The sequence below is a fragment of the Megascapheus bottae genome, chromosome 8 (assembly GCF_031878675.1).
Source record: "Megascapheus bottae isolate mThoBot1 chromosome 8, mThoBot2.hap1, whole genome shotgun sequence".
NCBI lineage: Eukaryota > Metazoa > Chordata > Mammalia > Rodentia > Geomyidae > Megascapheus > Megascapheus bottae.
In genome coordinates, this window is record NC_143516.1 from 23,710,550 (window position 1) to 23,731,102 (window position 20,553).

Sequence of the window (20,553 nt, forward strand, 5' to 3'; positions counted from 1 at the left end):
AACATCAAATCATTTGTATTCTGTTGTTAAGGAATTTGTGACTAGTGTATTATAAATTTATTTGGCTGTCAATTATTGTTAACAATAGAAATTGTGTCCAGCAACATGTCAGTCATCTACTGAAAAGTTTGTCAAATCTTTAAAAAACAAAAACAGGAAAAAAAATGCAAAACAGGGGCTGGGAGTTTGGCCTTGGGTTAGAATGCTTACCAAGCATGCACAAAGACCAGAGTTCGATTCCTCAGTACTACCTACATAGAAAAAGCTGAAAGTGGTGCTGTGGCTCAAGTGGTAGAGTTCTAGCCTTGAGAAAGCTAACAAGGCCACCCAGGTTAGTAGCTGCTCACTTCTAAGACAGAAGAGCATAGCATTTCATATATTTTCTATTACATTTTCCATACTTAAATGGGGTGTATGCAGTTATTAAAATTTTTTTCTTTTCAAGACGAGTTCTTTTCTTTTGAATTCCAAAGAAGTTCTTATTTGCAACAAATGTCTGGTTATGCTGGCTGATGCTTTTGAATGTCTTGTCAGCAGCCAGGTTTAAGAGCTATTAAATAGTGGCTGTTGAATTTTATAGAATTTATTGGCAACTTGTTTGACAGTAACTAGGTGATCTTTATAAATTTTGATGTAATGAAAGTAGTCCAGATTATCTTTCTAAAATTGATCATTTAATTCATTTTTTAGTGACACTGTGTTAATATGAAATTTCCTTGAGAGTTTTCACTAACTTCCCATTTGTTCTTTTCTCCTCTTTCCCTTTGCATTTGTCCCTCCCTTGAATATATCTGTTGTGTAACATCATATTCAATCATGGATTTGCCATGGAGAATAGACTGTTTGCATGTGTCTACCTTCATCACTCATTCGTTGCACTTCTTTTTCCCCAAACCTATTGCCCGTCCCTGAAGTGGACTTGCTGTCAGACATTTCAGAGGAAGACCCTTTTGGGGAGGCTGACCAGCTCACACTAGACAGCTTAGAGCTCATTTCCACGGGTGAACCCTCAGAGCTGGGGGACTGTGAGCTTACCACATGGGACTCTGACTTGGAACCTGTTGTAGTTCCTTCTCAGCCTGACTGCCCTTCTCTCATCCATGAAAAAACACTTACAGTGACTAGCCACAAGGATTCAGAGTTTGGTTACTTCTCTTTTAGCTTCCACAAATGTTTTCCTTCTGGCTTTCCCTCCCTTCTTGATGAAGATGGATATCTTACTTTTCCCAGCCTCCCCAAGCTCTGGGTCTCTTTCCTCCCTCCTGACATTCAACATTATGTCCCTATCACCTCTCCTTCATTCATTCCTTCGCTTGTCCTCATCTTTGGGCTGCTTCTCTCGGCTTCTCAGTCTGTTCCTTTTTCTCTTACCTTTGCACTTCCTCTGGCCTTAGCTCTCTGTTATCTGGAGGCTAAAGCCACCTCCTGTAATGTCTTTTATGAGTATGACTGGAATGACAAAACAGAGGAAGAAGAAATGATTGCTGGCAGTCGTCCATAAGCTAATTTTATAAAGTCAGTCCAACTTCATTGTATACCCTTCCTAATAGAGTGTAAACATGTGCATAGTTTTCACTGCTTGCCCTCAATATCAGTTCATATTTTCATATATACAACACTTTAGTGCATGAGAGATAAGTTAGGCACATTTCCTGCATTGCTGTCATTTGACTAGCTCTGCACATTCTCATTTGAGAACAAAATGATAGGATTATTCTATAACTGTCTGAATCATACCTGTTTTTTTTTTTAAAGACATGTAGAGAGGAGGTTAAACTATCCTTAACATTTCATGAGTCTGTTTTCAGAAAAATTTTAATGCTGTTCCTTAAGATGGGAACTGTTACTTTTGGAATTAGCTTAGAATGTAGTAGATATAATTGTATATCAGCAATGCTACTTAGTCTTGTTATATCTCTTGCTAAAAATCCAAGTTTGTTTTTGCATTTATTAGAATGTATCTGTAACCTTTGCTTCTGACATTTATAAGTCTGTTCTCAGAAACTCTTTGTCTCCTATTATAGCATTTGGGGACCAGATAGGTGAATTTTAACTGGTGTTTTTCCCTCTACCCTTAACCATGTATGCAGGAATCACCATCAAGTATTTCATGAGGAATATACTCTTCTGTTACCTTTAACAACATGTGAAAACAAAGTGAGGCTTTTTGAAAGCTTAGACTACATAATACTGGGGTCCTCTGACTGTTCTTTGAAGATTTTTTTTACCCCCATAAAAAGGAGGCAAATTTTCTTTCTCTTTTTTCTTAAAGTTTATCTGCTCTACAATAAGTAATCGAACATTCACATATATGTTGTTTTAATGTACTTGGTTAAACCAATGAAGTCTGTTTATTAAGTGTCTCAATACATAGAATAAATAAATATGCAAAATTCAGATCAAACCTAAAGAAAAATATGACCAGTGCAGTGAGTGTACATTGTAGAAGAAACTTGCAGTTTTTCAGGTTTTCCTGAGAAATGCCAAAGATCAATATTTTAGACCTGAGTGTTGACCAAGCAATTAGAAGATGGTTCTTTCATAAATCAACCATATATCATTTTTCAGGTCTGATAAAAAAAAGTTCTGAGCTCCCTGTTTACAAAACTACTATAATATTTACTCAGAACTAATGTGAGCAGTTTGAACTGTCAGATTAAGCAGTTTCTTCCCAATAAAGAAAGGGAAGGTACTACGCACATAAATTAACCTGAGATTATTTTTCTTTCATCATATCAAAATCTGCACTTTCCTTTCAAAACACACTCCTTGTTTATTCTAGTTTTAAGCTTATAATACCTTTCTTCTGTTATTAAAAACTGAGAAATTTCTAGCTGTAGAGAGTTATTCTTGTTTAAAGACTTGTTTTTAAAAAGGGAATATTAAATGTCCATCATTTTAATATGACAGTAGCTAAATAAACTAATTTTACTTCCCCACAAAAGAGATCACAACATCAAGCTACACATCACTAAATTCGGTCTATCGCTAGTTGATATAGACTATGCCATATTTGCACTCTCATTTTCAATTCTGAGTTAAAAACATTGAAAAGCAGAGCATGATCTAGGGACTGAGAAAGAGTGAAGCTTCCATTCTCCATCCCTCCTTTGCAAAGGATCATTTCCATCATTTGTACAACACTGTAGGTGAAGAAAGACCAAAGTGGCTAAATACTCTGCATCATGAAAGGCCAGACAATGAAGGTTGGTAATGCTGCTTCATCACTTACATTCAGTACAGCATCTACACTGATGGTAGAGTTACTGCTTCTTTCTGGCCGCTTGCTGTGTGACCTTGTAGGCAGAGATGGAAGAGGATGAAACACAGCTGGAAGAGGTGGCTGGCTGTTTGTCCCCTGAAACTGAATATCTGGTGGCTGCTGCCCACCATTATCTTTGGGGGTGGTAATAGAACATTCTTTCAGGGTTTATGTTTGAGTTTCATTTGGCTTGAAATTTTTAATATTGTATGCCTCTTTTAAAGTCTTATTGTCAGACTGGGTTATTTCTAGTGCTTGATGTTTGATACATTTTTGTTTATTTGCCTTTTCCCCCTGTGTGTGATTTAATTTCCAGAAAAATTCCTTGAGAGTAGAAGGGGATAATATTTATGTCAGACATAGCAATTTAATGTTGGAGGTTTGTATGATCTCAGAAAACCACTCTGTCCTAATGGCTGTCAGGCTGCTATGGACGGGAGGTCACTTGCAGGCTGGCTGGCAATCTTCTTCAAGCACAGTGCATGTAATGCATGGGGAGATTGAACTTGGGAGTGCATGTTACCAGGCCAACTTGGTTCTGCTAAAACTGCTTAGATAGGAATATCTATTGGAAGTTCTCAAAGTGACCACAGGGAATAATGTTCTTTTTAGTCAGATAGATCCATTAAGTCAGATAAAGTAGATCCACGAATCTGTTTTCCTAATGATTTATCTATAGGGTGAAGAATCTGAAATATCATTGCACCTTTATATAAAGTAAGCATAACAAATACTGCATTAAATTTCTATGTTAATATTTTTTTTTAAAAAATCCACATGATTAGGAACATAACCCATTTAAAAAGTGGGTTTTCTCTTTATCTCTCTCTCCCCCCCCCCTCTTTTTTTTTTTTTTTTTTTTTTTTGCCAGTCCTGGGCTTGAGCTCAGGGCCTGAACAGTATCCTTGGACTTTCTCAAGTCTAGGGCTCTACCACTTGAACCTCAGCACCCCTTCTGGCTTTTTTCTATGTATGTGGTGCCAAGGAATTGAACCTTGGTTTTCTTGAGTGCTAGGCAAGCACTATACCACTAGGCTAAACTCTGGGCCTGTTTTGAGTGTTTGTTTGTTTGTTTGTTTGCTTGAACTTGACCTGGGCACTGTCACTGAGTTTTTTTTAGCTCTAGGCTACCTGCCCTACCCTTGAGCCAAGCCTCATTTTCCATTTTCTAGACTTTAATCAGAGATGAGAGTCTCAGGTCCTTTTGTTCCCGGGCTGGCTTTAAACCTTGATCCTCAGATCTCAGCCTTCTGAGTCGCTATGATTACAGGCGTGAGCCACCGTGCCCGGCTTGCCTGCTTTCTTCCTTCCTTCCTTCCTTCCTTTTTTTTTTTTTTTTTGTTTTGTTTTATGTGTTTTGTTTTGAGAGCATACTGATGAATAGAATTGTTTTGATTAGGAAGAAATGAGGAATGAGAAAGGGGATCAGTGAGGAATGAGGATAGGAGGGAAAAAGAGAAAGAGAGGAGAGGAGAGAGGGCAAAAATAGAAGGCTAAGTTAACTAATTAAGAAGTTGAAAATATGTTCCCGGTGTCATGAGAGAACAGGTTTTGTTCTTCCCGTGCTAAGGTACAGTGTAGCTGTGTATTGTATTTCGTAGAAAACTGCAACTCAATAATTTGACTAATCTGTTTGGTTGCTTTTGGCAGCTTTGATAACTGTTGAAAATGTATTTTTGCTTAACTTACTAAAATGCTGTAAGGTGTAATAAGTAACATTGCTTTGAACAAATGCAAGAAATGTGCCTGATCTCAAGCCACAAATCATTAAGAGTTAGATTCTTTGCAAAAGGCTATAGAAGCTCATAGATGAGCTATTGTGCTTGTGCATGAATATGAATTTATCTAATTTTATTAGATGCATGACCTGGGAGTGGGATGAAAGCCATAATATATAGGCGGCCTTGTGACTTTTGGAATGTAAGGAAACATTTAAAATTCAGTTAAAACCATTTCCTAAATGCTAATGACCACACATATGGTTTACCAGAGCCAGTCTAAAAGAGTCCTGGGAACACTAGTTAGCAGAGCTTACTTACTCCATTGCAAATAGACCTGGTAGTTTTTCTGGCATCTTTGTATGAGGAACATGGCCTGGCCTGTGAGCTGACTGAGACTCACTTTTGTGCTTGCCATTACATGAGATCAGCATGTGGTTATTAGTTATTTTGTGGAGGGACCAAACAGAGGTAGAGGCAGATACTTGTGGCAGTTACATTTATTCCTTATAGATTATTAAAAGCCATCACTGGAATTTCCTGACAAAAGCCAGCCTTTGTTGTTTTTACCTTTAAGTAATCTTAGATTGGCTTTCCCTTCAGGCCATGTGTGCTTCTGTTTTGTAGTGGAGTTTCTGTGTTCGCAGAATGCAATTTTAGTAGTAACTCTTACCAGCAAGAAAAATTTATGAGAATAGAGTCACAGGCTGCAATTCAAATTGGAGTGTAGAAAGACTCATTGGTGGCCCCTTTGAAGATTAGTTTTATACTTCCTTCTGATGATATAATAATAATTCATTAAAAATTTTCAAACAAAAAACTGAGAATTCTGTCAAATATCAATCATAAAATAGCATATTGGCTTTATTTTCAAATTTTGAGGAGCTCATTAAGATTACATAACTGAGTGATAACATGGCTTTTGAGACTTGGCATTTTTCTTGCTTTCCTGTGTTTTTTTAATCATACGTTTACTTTGTCTTATTTTTTCGGTTTTATTTTTATTTTTGTCCTACTGGGCTTTTTTCCTTCTTGGATTCCCCCAACCCCTATCCCTTGTTACGCTACATATTGCTAGGACCTGGATAAGACCCAGGAAGACATACTGAGACATCAGGCTAGCATTAGTGAACTCAAGCGCAATTTTATGGAATCCACACCTGAGCCGCGCCCCAGTGAATGGGAAAAACGACGTATCACACCTCTGTCCCTACAGATACAAGGGGTATGTCATTAGCTATTTGTCGGCTATATGTCTCATTCCCTTTGTTCAATAAAACTAAAGTTGTTGTGTGTTGATTTTCAGAAGTTTTAGACTGTACCTACTGAATTGTGTTTGGAATTGCTAATGATTTTTTAAAATACTAAATACTTATTAACAATATAGTACTTATTGGCCTAGTTATTTGAAAAATGGCTTGAGTTTCAAAGTACTGAGATATTTTCAGAGTAAGTTCACTTCTTTATTCAGGTAAATTAGTCATAATGAATTATTATACAAGATACCTTAGAAATGAACAGTGTTGTATTTAATAAGCTTCTTAGTTACTGACTTCTGAGAGAAATAAATAAAGATCATGTTTAGAATGGTTTATAATCATTACTGTGAGGACAGTGTATTAAAATTTATCTTTAAAGACTTAGGAGCCCTGTTGAAAGCTTGTAGAATGTTATATAATTAATATTGAAACATCCTAAAGAATAGTGGTTTAAAAACATTTTGGGCCATTATATCTTTTCATACTCATTCATTTTCCTTTCTATGGTTTACTTCCTCCTTCCACTAATACAAGTCTTACTTTTAGAGTACTCTCAAAATATATTTCATTCATTCCTATCTTTCTCTGATCCTCTCTGTGCTTCCAGATCCATCCCTTCTGTTGTTGACTAAGACTTTCCTTGGATGAGGTCTCCTCTTTGAGGAGACTGTGATCATACTGTGTTTAGTCTACAAAGAAGTTACACTTCATCTTTCTCCTTTTAGTGTTCAGTGAAATTTAAATATACCGTATTGTAGACATTTTAATCTTTTTATTTATCCTTCCATCCTTCCTTCCTTCCTTCTCTCCTTCCTTTCTTAAGAAGCAAAGCTGTTCATAGTATTAAGTTTTTAAGTTTGTGGTATAGAAAGAAAAATGGTGTTTTAGGAAATGATCAGCAATAATAATTGCTGGACTGGGGGAAAAACATGATAAACAGATTAAAACAGCATGTATAGTAGGACTTTATGAAGTCCCATACCACTTAAATTTTTATTTTCAGATATTCTGACAACAAACCAATTTCATCAGTCTTTTGTAGACTTATTCTGGAAAAGCAGTATATGATGACTTGATAAGCTTTGTCCTTTGTTTATGTCCTGTTTCACCTGGTTTGTTCCACAGACCCATATGGTTGTTTTGTGTTTGTGTTGCTATAGGTGTAATGTGTGTGTCTTATTTGTTGATTTATGTTCATTGTTTAAAACAATAGAGAAAACGAGACCATCTTTTCAAGGATATCTTATCCATGAAGGAGAAGTACCTGATGGCTGAGACACGGACTGTTGAAGAAAAAGCTCAGGAGGCAGACAAGGTGTTCACCTTGCATCCTTAGATCTGCTCTTGCTTTTTTCCTCCCTTTCTATGTACTTCTATCCACAGTCATAGAGATTTTTTCCTTATATTAGTCTAAAATATTTATCTTGTCTTTTGAGTGTCTAAAGAGTTAAGGCCCTGTCTGTAGCCTCATAGTGTCCCAGGGTGAGAAACATGGTGTTTGATAAGAACTTTACTTGAAAATTCAAAATGCAGAAATGCCATCTAGTTTGACAAATGAGCCCTAACTTGGTGTAAGTGGCTGATAGTTGGGAATTTCACATGAATATACACTGTATAATAATAATGTGCTGGTAGAACAACAAGTTCCATGTGCTTCGGTTTGCTAATCATTTAGCACCTTTTGAATTTTTATTTTTAAGGTGTATTTATTGGGAAAATTATTTTTGCATACAAGAGCAGCCTCTCATACCTCTCTTTGTGCACCTGTGTTTGAAATGTTCAGCAGTCATGAGGAAATTTGCCTTCATTGTATTGATATTCTTCTACTGCTTTTTCTTAGGTGGTCAGCCAAGGAGAGCTTGTAGTCTAATAGAGGAGATAATGAACATATACAATAATGGTTAGAGAATTTCAAATACTGTAAGTTCTAATAAAAATGTCAAATGTGACATTGTTTTAGAAGGGAGTTGAGGAGGTCGGGGAGAACATTGGAGTTGAGACCTTACTGGTGACAAGGAAGTAGACATGGGAAGAGTTTTCACATGGAAAGGAAAGCAAATACAACAGCCATAGGCCAAAACTACATTCAGGAGCCAACTGACTTTAGTGACTAAGGAGTAACAAAGGAAAGGCAAAGAAGTCAGACCCCAGGCCGTGTGAGAGTATCAAAAATTGTACTAATGATCTAGATGTATTAGGAGTTATAGGAAGCTATTGTAAATGTTCAAGGTGAGTAGTGGTGTAAACTTATATACATCCAACAGAAATCCTCTGGCACTGGGTAAGAAATGGATTGTAAAGGAGGTCTGAATGGGAACAGTGACCATATTAATCGTCTATAAAGTAGACTTTATTAATGAGAATGAAAATGCAATTGAGGATGAGGGGGAGGAGCAGAATACATGGAAATTCCCTCAGGGACTTTGAGGTTTAGTTGAAATGAATTTGTTTCTAGAATTTGGCAAATTAGTAACATAATGTCATAGAAACTCAAACAACTGGTGTATTCACATAATTTAAAGGTTAGGCAAAAATCCAAAATGCGTTGAATCACATGTGAAATGATACTTTTATTATCATATACTTAAAATATATATATGTATTAAAAACTTGCAAGAGGCAAGCCATGTGACATGATTTAATCAAATTTAAAGTGTGTTTGGACTTGTTATAATAGGAACTGGAATTTTGATTAAGATAATTAAAATTCAATATTTTTCTAGGTCTCATGTTTTAGACTGTATAGTGTAAAATATCTTAAAGAAATTATAAAGTGATATTACAGGAAATAAAATCAGGAAAAATTCCTAGATTCTATTTTTTAGCAGTTCTCTGAGCATATTATTTCTTTTCCTTTTGCTTGATTCTTTTTTTAAATTGTATTTAAATTCCTAGATTTCTTATCCCCATTTGATATTTCTTCATTTTCTGTTCTTTGCTTTTCTAACATATGCACAAAAATACATACTTGTTAGACATACATACAGATTACAACTTTTCATCCATTCACACAGGAAATACTTATTGACCCCTGTACTTCATTATATCTATTTTCTCTTAAATGTCATGCCACTACTACTAATTTATATGAGCAGTGGAGTTTATTGTAGTACTCTAAATTTTTTTAAATACCTTTTCTGTTTTTAAAATTATACCTTCTTTTAGCTCTTGGAATTTCAATATTTCTTGTTTACATCTTTGAGTATTACCACTGTTGAATTATAAAATGAAAAGAAAACTGTGTATTTGTCTGAAATTTTCCAAATTCCTATGGTATGGGTTTCAGATTTAAAAAGCAGTATTCGATTATTGCTTAAAAAATGAATACAGTGAACTTTCAAAATAGTCTTGCCTTGAATGTGAATGATTTTCAGTATAGAGGAGAAAACTGGAAAACAGTTTGTCTTCAATAAGTAACTCATAGTCTTTCATACATTGTATTATAAAGACTCGTATAAGGTTTTCTTTCATGAGTGTAGTAAGGAACATGTCAACTATAGTTTTGAGATACTTTTGTAGCATTTTATTGGCTAATTCAATGCCTTCCACTTACTTAAACTTCCCAGTGATACTTTACTAGGAAGGACTCCTCATAGATTACCTTAGGAATGATGTAATGGTGGGCTAATAACTGAGCCAGATTAGTCCAGAAACTTTTTTCCTTCATTTTCCTCTCATCATCCCTCTTAGAATACAGCCTGAGAGGCATCTTGCAATTGTCATACATTTAATCCTGTGGAGAATGAGGTTTATTAAAAACTATTCTTGAACACTTGTGGCATGAGATCAACGTGATGGTAACTCTGGCAGCATTCTAGGTTTCTGAGGAGACAGTTAATGGCTTTTCTTTTGTCCTCATTGACACATTTGGAATCATTGCCAGAAATATGTGAAAGTTAAAGTTACCACAAGTAATTTTTCAGAGACAAATAATTTTTACATTGCTCATTCATTTTACAGCTCATGGTTGGTCATTATCTTTTTCTTGCTTCTCTTTGCCAATAAAGCAAATGAAAAATAACCACAGTATTTTTATTATTTTGTGGCATGCTTAGATATCTGAGAGAATCACTTTGGGTTACTGCCAAGAATATTTGTTATAGAAAGTCATATGTAGAAAGAAAAAGATCGTAGGAGTTGGACTCACTATGGAATGCCTTGCACAGAACATGGACTTGCTAAGTGGGCCCCAGAGGGATCACAGTAAGAAAGGACAGAGTTCAAAGGGAGGAGAAAGAATGGAGTGCAGTGGAGGAGAGGGGGGTGATCCAAGATTTAGGACAGGAAGAAACATTTCAAGTGGAGGGGGCACTGAAGAGGCCGTTCTGTGCAAAAAGAAACCAAGGAACTACCCCAGGACCGTATGAACCACTGTTAAGCTTCAGAAATAAACCAAGGAGTGTTAGTGGGATTCTGTAGGTTACAGATTTTCAGTGGAAATGCTGGTATTCAGGCTAATAATCCCTACCTACGCCTGCTACAGTCTTCAAAATTCTTATCTTCTCTCATTTTATACTGTTCGGTATTCATTCTTGTGTAACCTTTCCTTTCCTTCAATAGGTCACTGCTGTCCTGATGTATTGTTAATTCTCCGCTCTTCCTTTTCTGACCTCTCTAGAGCCTAGAAGAGGAGATAACATCTATTTTGTTTAGTGGAAAGGGCTTTTCTGATAGCATGACAGCCACCTTCACCTCAGCCACCACTTGGACAGCAGAGGGCACTGTTGTGAACACTAATGCACCTTCTAGAGAAAAGCTTTCCTCCTCGCCTCTCTCACACTTGTCTAAGGTGCATTTTACTTTATTTCTGTTGTTACTAATGACTACCTAAGAGAGCAATTTGCAATTTTTAAATATGGGGCCCGTCCCTCACTGTTGTCATTGGTAAAATTAACTGTCCTAGGGAGAAGCATTGAAGAAACAGTGAATTTGGATGTGAGGAATTGAATTTGATCCAAAACACAAATATCTGTCTAAATTCAGAGGATCATTTATTCCAATAAGGCCTAGAGTTCTAGCTAGGAAAGCTTCACATAAAAGCTCAATATGCTTTATTAGAGGCTAAAGTTTTCCAAATTTTGGGCATTCTCTTTTATTTTAAAAGGGAATATAGTTTTTGAAAGACGTACCCGGATTCCTTGATCTTGGCAGAATTGATCCCACCGTTTGAGGTACATGATAGAATTGTACACTTGTGTGGAATAATCCCAGAACAAGTGTTTTAGAAATATTCTGATTACTGGATTTCATCATTTTTAAGTGGATAAATATTACCTGCTTATCAAAATAGATTCAAGTTTTTTTTATTATTATTATTTGTTTCCAGTTTACTGTCAGTAATAGTAGAAGGATGACTGGCTGTTTTAGTCACATGATTTGCATGGCATTTTGAGGGACCCAAACGTGCCTTTCCAGTGCATTTAAGTGTAAAGTAGATTAAAAAATGTCAGGAAATTTGAAGCTTTAAAACTAGCTCCCCAGTAAATAGATTTCTTCCTTATTTGATAATACCATAGCATGATAATTTATTGTACTAGTGTATTCAGTACGTACTTAGTGGATATTTGAAATGCTGTATTACTCAAGTAAAATAAATAAATTTACTCCCAATGAGTAGATATCTACATGGGGAGCAGGAATGAATATTTTCAATGATAAGTTAGATATATTTCAAATTTCAAATATATTACTCAAATACATTACTCAAAAATTTGAAATTACATTTCAAATATTTAAGAAAATATTTTGCACTACCATTAACATCTACCCTAATACATAATGCCTCTTATGTTCTATGATACAATTGGGGTATTAATAGTCATCTATAAAATAAATGTTTTTATGTTAATAGCTATCTAAGGATAGGTACAGTTTTACCATTCAAATAAATTTTAGTCATTTAACCCCCCCCCAAAGGAAGATACAGTTATCATCTTCTTATTGTTGGGCTGGGAATGTAGCCTAATGGTAGATTGCTTGCCTAGCACGCATGAAGCCCTGGGTATGATTCCTTGGATCACATACACAGACAAAGCTGGAAGTGGTGCTGTGGCTCAAGTGGAAGAGGGCTAGCCTTGAGAAAGCTCAAGGACAGTGCCCAAACCCTGAGTTCAAGCCCCCTGGACTGGCCAAAAAAAAAAGAAAGGAAAGAAAGAAAGAAAGAAAGAAAGAAAGAAAGAAAGAAAAGAAAAGTTATGTTTATTTAGTAATCAGGACTCCAAGCTAAGTTCTTAGGCTTGAATTAAAGCCAGAATTGCTTGTGGGAATAGGCATAACAAGTTTCCAAAGTTATCCTTTAAGATATCAGTAAGCTTTGGTATAATTCCTTATTAAAAAAAATTCAGTGACGTGAATGGAACTCATAGGTATACCTGTCCTGAGAACATTTCTTTATGAGGATGCTGGCTGTTTTTGTTTCTGCCTTTCTCTGTATGCTTTTTGGCGTTTGTCTCAGTTCTCTGTGTGACCTCCAGCAAAGGTTTTCCCAGATGTTGACTCTTGCTCTTCTGTCTTTGCAGTGTCAGATGTCTGTTTCGGTGGTTGTTGAGGTAAAATGTTATTGACTTTGTGTCCTCGGTTGCTTTCTGTTTCACAGACACGTGCTCCTGAGTCAGAAGGGCCTTGCACTGGAGCCAGAGATGCTGTTAAGGTTCTCCCCCTCCCATGTTAACACCATTGCTCGTCGTCTCACATACCCCTCATGTTTCCCCGCTTCCCTTTCAGTCAGCCATCATAATCATCTTTGTTTTCTCCATGACATGAATCTGCTATCAGTTAATTTTAGTTGCCATTGTTTTCATGTATTCATATATTTTTGTTTTCCTTCATCCATCTTGTTTTTTTGTATAGAGTTCACATGAGACTCTGAATGTAGTGGAGGAGAAGAAGCGGGCAGAGGTTGGGAAAGACGAAAGAGTAATCCCAGAAGAAATGAATGGTAAAGAGATCTCACCTGGGAGTGGTCCTGGGGAGATTCGTAAGGTGGAGCATGTGACACAAAAAGACTCCACCTCCCTGTCTTCTGAGAGCAGCAGCAGCAGTGAGAGTGAGGAGGAAGAAGTGGGAGAGTACCAACCTCACCACCGAGTGACCGAGGGCATCATAAGGGAAGAGCAGGAGGAATATGAAGAAGAGATGGAGGAAGAGCCCGGCCAAGCAGCCCAGGTAGTAGAGAGGGAGGCAACAGTGCCCGAAGCCAGCCCAGACAGACAAACAGGTGCCAGTGTAATCACAGTAGAAACAGTGGCCCAGGAAAATGTAGTTGTCCAAAAGATACCTGCAGAGAAGAGTGTTCATGAAGGCACTGTTAAGCAAGACATAAGAGAAGAAACAGAGGAAGAACAACATAAAGTTAACGGAGAGGTGTCTCATGTTGACATTGATGTTTTGCCACAAATTATTTGTTGTTCAGAGGTAAATGAGAATCCCAAGCGGGAGCTGCACTATAGAGCTTCTTCCTCTGGTGGCAGTACCTGATCTCTGCTCTGCCTGTCTTACTGCTTCTTCTCAGCTTTTTCAATAAGAAGTTGAGTTCTCTTTTTCATGGCAAGAAGAGGGAAAGCATGGCTTTGTAGATTCTTCTGCCAGCTCCATTCCTTGTTTCTGGGTTCTTTACTTCAACCAAAACACCTATAGGACAAACTTTACTACAGTCACCTCATCTCATTTTTGCTTCCAACTTCTCATTTAAATTTTTCTTTGCATGTTTTGGCTGTTTATGATCATTTTATCTTTATTTGCACTGCTTCCTCACACTGAATTGCCTTTTCGTTGTTTTAATTAGTTAAGTGCCTGTATACTATTGAAAAAGTGGTCATTGTGAGACTGTATGCTCCTGTTGTCTTGACTGAATTTGACTTTTGGGCACATTCTACCTTTAATTAAAGTTTTTTAGAACTGATGGCAGGGTCTGATTACTGCCATGCTCTGAAGGCAGCAATCCAGTATTGGTAACACATTTTTTTTTCTTTTTTCCCTTGAGTGCCATGTGATTTCTCTTTTTAAGCTTCCATGGGTCATATGGTTTGATTAAGAGACTCACTTCCTTCTAGGCAGTCACAGCTAATGTTCAGTAGAAAGGTACCCACTCTTTCTCATTCTGCCCTTCCATCAGTTTTGGATTATCAGCAAGTTGGTTATATATGCTTTGTGAGTTATCCACTTTGGATTGGAATCTTTTGTTTCTCTCCAAGAAAGAGAAAGTTCCAGATTCCTCTTAGATTAAATCTTGATGATTAGATTCACTGTCTCTTATTTAGGAGTTGGTTAGACTTGAGGGGATGGTTTGTTATCAAAGAAATGTCTCTTGAAAGATTTCATCTATATTTGCTCTCTTGGATGGGATAGAAAATCTTGATGTCACTTTGTTTTAGAATAATTAAAGTTTACTCTATTGTACTATTCTCTGAAGTCTAACTTCAGAAAAAACATTCAAGAATATTTGAACATTTTGAACTATTATTTTATGGCTTTAATATATAGCTATATATGGTGGTTCCTTTTTAATAATCATTTGTTGGAAATGTTCTCTCAAAGTAGTGTTTAGTATTATAGTCTAGTGCATTAAACATACAAGCTCAGTAAACATACAGTGTTTAGCAAGGCATGTGAACCTCTTCATTCCTGGCTTAAATGATTCAAAGCTTTAATACAGCAGCAATGGAGCAATTTCAGATGAAACATTATAATTATATAATACAAATGAAATAGTCAATGTTTTACATGAAAATATCCTTTCTGGAGATGGTATCTTCTTGAAAGAAGAACAAATCTTAGCCCACCAAACTCACAAGCTATTTAGAAACCATAAGCCTTCATACAACTATAGTTTTTTAAATTGCAGTAGAAATTTATTATTTTCTACAGTTCATTCTATTTTCACTTCAATTTATGCTACATTTGGAGTAAATTTTTTCTTATATTTTTCATTTAGGTTATTACTTTTACTCTTTTCTTCTGTGCATGAGTGTGTGTTTGGACATGGGTTTTTAAAACTTGTTTGGAAGGTTCCTTTAAGCTCTTTTACTGCATTACCACCACAATTTATTTTCCCCTCCCTTTTCACCTCAGCCACCAGTGGTAAAAACAGAGATGGTAACAATTTCTGATGCCTCACAAAGGACAGAGATCTCTACCAAGGAAGTCCCCATTGTTCAAACTGAGACCAAAACCATCACATATGAATCTCCACAGGTACAAAAGCTGAAGATTTCAAGTGCTTAAGTTTCTGTTTTGCTTACAGTGACTGTGTCAGTTTTTGCTATAGTCTCCTATGTTACGTGTTTTTGACTTAGTAGTTTTTCACATCACTGCTCCCATACACACCACTTGTTTTTGTTTTTTTTTTTTAAATCTCTGGTTGAGGCAAAGGGCTGCAATCAAATTGGTAGTCCCATATTTATAAAATTACTCTATATTGTTATTTAGGACAAATGATATAGGAGTCTTGTTCTTATTCAAAGAATGTTGGTATGCACGGGGAAATATATCGTCTTGCAATATTTGCTGTATCTCGTGTATTTTGTAGATGAGCAGGTAGTACATACATTTTTACTGGAACTGCTCACACTTCTTTTAGATTTTTTTAAAATTTAGATACACAGAGTTATTTGAATGTCTAAACTCATGTGTGCTCCCGTTGTCATGACTGGATTTAACTTTTTGTTTAATTCTCTCACTCTTCAGTGAAAGATTTTTTAGAACTGACAGCAAGCTCTGATTACTGTGATGTTCTGAAGGCGGCGGCATTTGGTAGTATTTAGACATTTTTTGTCTGTATATCAGATTTGTATGTTTCCAGTCTTTAAACAAGTTATGTAAAGCTATGTAAACAAGTTATGAAAAAAAATTTAAAAATCAATAAAATGTCTAACCTTAAGAGGAACCAGCAAGGGGAAAGTGCTATTCATTTCCAAAAGGAGGTTAAAAACTTCGCACAGTAGTTTCTCTACTGAGAATTTCAATCATTTGTGGTGGAATGGCACTTTATTTCCCTCTCAGTATTTTTAAGGAATACTGTGTGTAATGTTTCTCAGAATGGATTTAGGCATGTAATCCAGATGTGCTTAGATTCCACATAAGCATAAATAGGCATCTTTTGAATAGATATGAGGAGGCATTACTCTGTGTCTGTATGGTGATATGTACCCTAAAGAAATACAGGTACATGACCAAGTCTGAGAGAATTTTCCACTGCTGAAGTTCCATGCGCCAGTATAAGGAATATGTTTAATGATTTAAACATAAATGAATGGACTATTGTTTCATTATTTATTCTGATAAACACTAGAATCTTCTGCCTTTTCTAGTGTCAAAGCAAACAGATTAAAACCTATCTTAATATGTGCAATTTATGTATAATATGCAGAGAATATATGCATCTATATAAAATGTTAAAATATTTGCACCTATATATACTCATAAGCCATTTTAAGTTGGAACAATGTTTTAAAAAAGTCTAAAATAAATGAATAACAGATCACTGCAGATTAGTCAAGTCTGTTGCTTAGTAATCTGAGAAAATGCTTATCTATTTTTACCCACCTGTGCTTTAAAAAAGAAAAAAAAAACAAAAACAAAACAAACACAAAACAGTACAATTGCAGCCTTTCTGGTCACTGTGGAAACTTCTGCTCCTGGCTCTCTGGTTTCTTTTTCTAGCTTGTACAAATGTTCCTCAGATTCTCTGGATTTCCATGTAGCTTTCCAACTGTCTTCTACTTCCATTCTTTTCTTCTTAAACACAGGGTTTGCTTCTCTTTGTTCAGTTAACTGTTTGCCTCTCCTCTGTTTTAAATGCCAGCTACTCTCTTGGACTCTTAAATTTCCACTACTGACATACAGTGCACAAGCAGAGAGCATCTACTCCTGACTGCCTAAGTTTTAGAAGACGCATATTCGGTGGGACGGGGTCTTCTCTGACATGGAAGTTAAACATTACTTTGTATTTTTCCCCCAACTATCCAAAGATTGATGGCGGGGCTGGTGGTGATTCGGGCACGTTACTGACCGCACAAACCATCACATCTGAGTCCGTGTCAACAACGACAACCACACACATCACCAAGGTAAAGCAAATCAGGGGACTTCTAGGGCGAGGACGGTACATTGCAAACAGAATCTATTCTGACTTGTTTCTTTGCTCCTGTGCAAACTTTCAGGTAGTACACAGACATTGCTAGTGGAATTAACATGCCTTTATTTGAATTATCCAAAGAACTGGGCTTTATTGACAAATACATTTTAAGCCAAATTGCAGTTTCATAAAGTACAGGGGGGTAAAAATATGTTATGAATAACTTAAGACAGCTACAAGAACGGAGGTAAAAGAGTTAAAATTTTCCTCATTTGTATTGATTTTCCCAGTAACTCTCTCTAAATGTTTGATACCACATAATCAGTGTGAGCCTGGCCAGGCAGCGTCAACCTCACCTAATCATATACCATAGCTTACTCCAGACCTACTGGAACTTGGTATTGTTTGAAGAAGCTTCCAGGTGTTTATGATTCCTGCTGATGCCATCCAATTTCTAATGCATCTCATTTTCCAGTATTCTTTTTCTTCTACTTTTTATATTTGATTAGTACTTAATAATCTTACTTGCATCCTTAATCATCCCGTATTTCAGCAACAATAACCAAGCAAAACCAGAACAAAACAAAACAAAAAGACACTAAAGAAATTTGGTGAATTGAAAAATTCTGCATAAACCAGTGCTGCCATTGAGCTCATTTTAAAACCTAGCCAATTGGTGTAATTAATGATAAGTTTTCTTTCTTAGAATAAAATGACATTACTGTGACTTAGTGTGTAACCTTATCATCGTTGTGGAGGTTAGATGTGTGTTTTCACTGAATCCTGTGGTGTCTGCTCATAGTTGTTTTGAGCGTCACAGGCAGAGGTTCTTCATTGTGCTCCTGGTCAATTTGCCAAGGGCCTTCTCCACCTCAGTCTCTTATTAAAGCCTCTGTGTCTTTGTCAACATGCACGGCTCCTTTGAAGAAACAGTGTATTAATCAAACATTTAGTCTCAACTGTCTTCTCCATCTTAATCAAATCTAAGTCCTCTGGTTCTTAATTGCACTAAAAAAAATGAATGAAATCTCCAAATCAATTTGTATGACTAGATTCAAGCAGTCAAAACTATATCAGTTTCCTAAACCTAAAATATATCTACATTTTTGGAATTGTTTATACCAATAATGAATAACTATATATTTTTTTCTTTTCAAATATTGACCAACAGGGAGTGAAGAAACTCAGGAAAGTATCAGAATATCTCAAAGGAACTACTTGGACTAAATGGCAGTTGTCATATTTTAATTTCATTTGAATTTTGATACATTAATTTTAGGGTTACTTTCAGTGAGAAATACTTATGGTGATACACTTTAACAATAGGATTCACAGTTGAACTTAAAAATTCAGCAAAGAAAGTTCCTACAGTCTTCCATATGATGTGAATGGCCTTTTAGTTATCAGAAGGTCACATGGGTTTCATGTTTCTTTTCTTTGATTATATACATGCTTTCATGACCTGTTTTTTTCTTTTCATGGCCTTTAGACTGTAAAAGGTGGAATATCTGAGACAAGAATTGAGAAACGCATTGTGATTACAGGAGATGCAGACATTGATCATGACCAGGTAAAGACCTTAGGTTCTACTTGTGAAAGTGATTTTGTTTGTTTGCTTGACTTCACCTCTGTCATATATCATGTCACATCCCTGTGTAAATATCTTCTCCCGGTGTGTCCTGGATGAAGTTATGAAGGCACTTCATAACTCGAGTCTGTTCAGCCTTACTAATTCTTTGTGGACATGAAACATCGATTGCTACTTAATCCTACTAGCTTTACATGCAAAATATAAATACAGTTAGGTATTCATTCATGTGAATCTAGTTGGCAGACAAGCCATTTTTTTTTTTTTTTCGCCAGTGCTGGGTTTGAGCTCAGGGCCTGAGAACTGTCTTTGGACTTTCTCAAGGCTAGAGCTCTACCACTTGAGCCTTAGCACCACTTCCAGCTTTTTTTACTGAGGAATCGAACCCAGGTCTTCATAAGTGCTAGGCAAGCACTCTACCACTAGGCCAAACTCCTGGCCCAAGCCATAAAATATTTAAATATGAATGACAGTTTAATAACACTCATTTCCAAAACAGGAAGGGAAAAAAATGTTTTTCCAAGTCATTCGAATAACAAAGCCAGCCTGGACACAAAAGGACCTAAGAGTCTTATCTCCAATTACCCTCTAGAAAACTGGAAGTGGAACTTGGCTCAAGGGTAGGGTGATAGCCTTGAGCTGAAGATCTGAGGACAACACCCAGAGTTCAAGCCCCATGACCCACTCAAAATAATCGTAATAATCTGAGCCGTACTTTGATTTTAAAGTTTGACTTTCAGTATAAGTGAAACTACAAGAGATTTGTAGAACAGCTTTAATTGCAGACTCCTGCCCTAAGTTAGAAGATCTCAGCCCCTTGAGTAACTAGGATTACAGGCAGGAGTGACTGTGCCCGGCTGGTAAGCATGATTTTATTAACATGTTTTAGTAATGAATTTTTAAAATTCTTTTCAAGTTACTATAAGTTGGACTTGGTCTGACTATGAATTTTAACTTAGGTCTGAGGATTCTTAGGAAATGACTAGTAAGCTTATCTTGGGAAAAGAATTACCTATGTAGAAACCAAACCTTCAATGAATTTCCCACAGGCAGGATTAATTCTGCTCTGTCTGCTAGGACGAGGTTCATATAGTATGTTAACAGGAGCTCTCCTTCACTGGCATAGTTGAAGTTCAGCTCTGTCCATTGAACTGCTCTTTCAGGCTTTCTAATGCCACTTTTCCAGCAGGATTTTTTTTTTTTTAATAAAGCAGTGGAACATTTACTTTTTCACCTAGGCCTACAACATCAATACATAAAAATAAATTCTAGTATTTTCTTTTTATTGGGGAAGGGAGGTAAGAGGGAAGTCCAGGGAGGCAAGGAAAGATGAGAGCAGGTAACCTTTTGTTTCTCTGAAGTACTGTCTGCTGATGAGGACAGGCTCACCTGAGGGTATATCTTGCATTTGTAACAGCATCCAGGCCTGTTCTGTTTAGTTTCACAAGAAAACTTTTTTCTCTTGACACCTTATGAGCACCAGCATTGAGTGGGTGGGTATGGCCATGAGGACAGGCAGAGGTGACAGCATGACTGTGTGTGGGGTCAGCCTGAGGCTGATCTAGACTCATCTAGAGATGGCTTGGCAAGGGAAGCAGGTCGGGCAGAGTGGGGAAGTAGACACACACACTCAGGCTGGAAACTCACTCAGG

General features: G+C 36.6%; 1 protein-coding gene across 14 annotated transcripts in view; it reads left to right on the plus strand.

Moving 5' to 3' along the window:
* The window catches only part of Epb41l2 (erythrocyte membrane protein band 4.1 like 2), a 163,571-nt gene that overhangs the window by 132,924 nt on the left and 10,094 nt on the right, over positions 1-20,553 (plus strand). Inside the window, exons 13-21 of one of the 14 annotated variants that reach the window (XM_090338136.1) lie at positions 3,579-3,641; positions 6,059-6,205; positions 7,453-7,554; positions 10,858-11,028; positions 12,835-12,888; positions 13,089-13,652; positions 15,309-15,431; positions 17,207-17,305; positions 18,803-18,883. In XM_090338136.1, coding sequence (XP_090194262.1) covers positions 3,579-3,641; positions 6,059-6,205; positions 7,453-7,554; positions 10,858-11,028; positions 12,835-12,888; positions 13,089-13,652; positions 15,309-15,431; positions 17,207-17,305; positions 18,803-18,883 — 1,404 coding nt within the window. The remainder of the gene's footprint in view (positions 1-3,578; positions 3,642-6,058; positions 6,206-7,452; positions 7,555-10,857; positions 11,029-12,834; positions 12,889-13,088; positions 13,653-15,308; positions 15,432-17,206; positions 17,306-18,802; positions 18,884-20,553) is intronic. The other 13 variants (XM_090338122.1, XM_090338128.1, XM_090338123.1 and 10 more) reach the window with 13 other exon arrangements.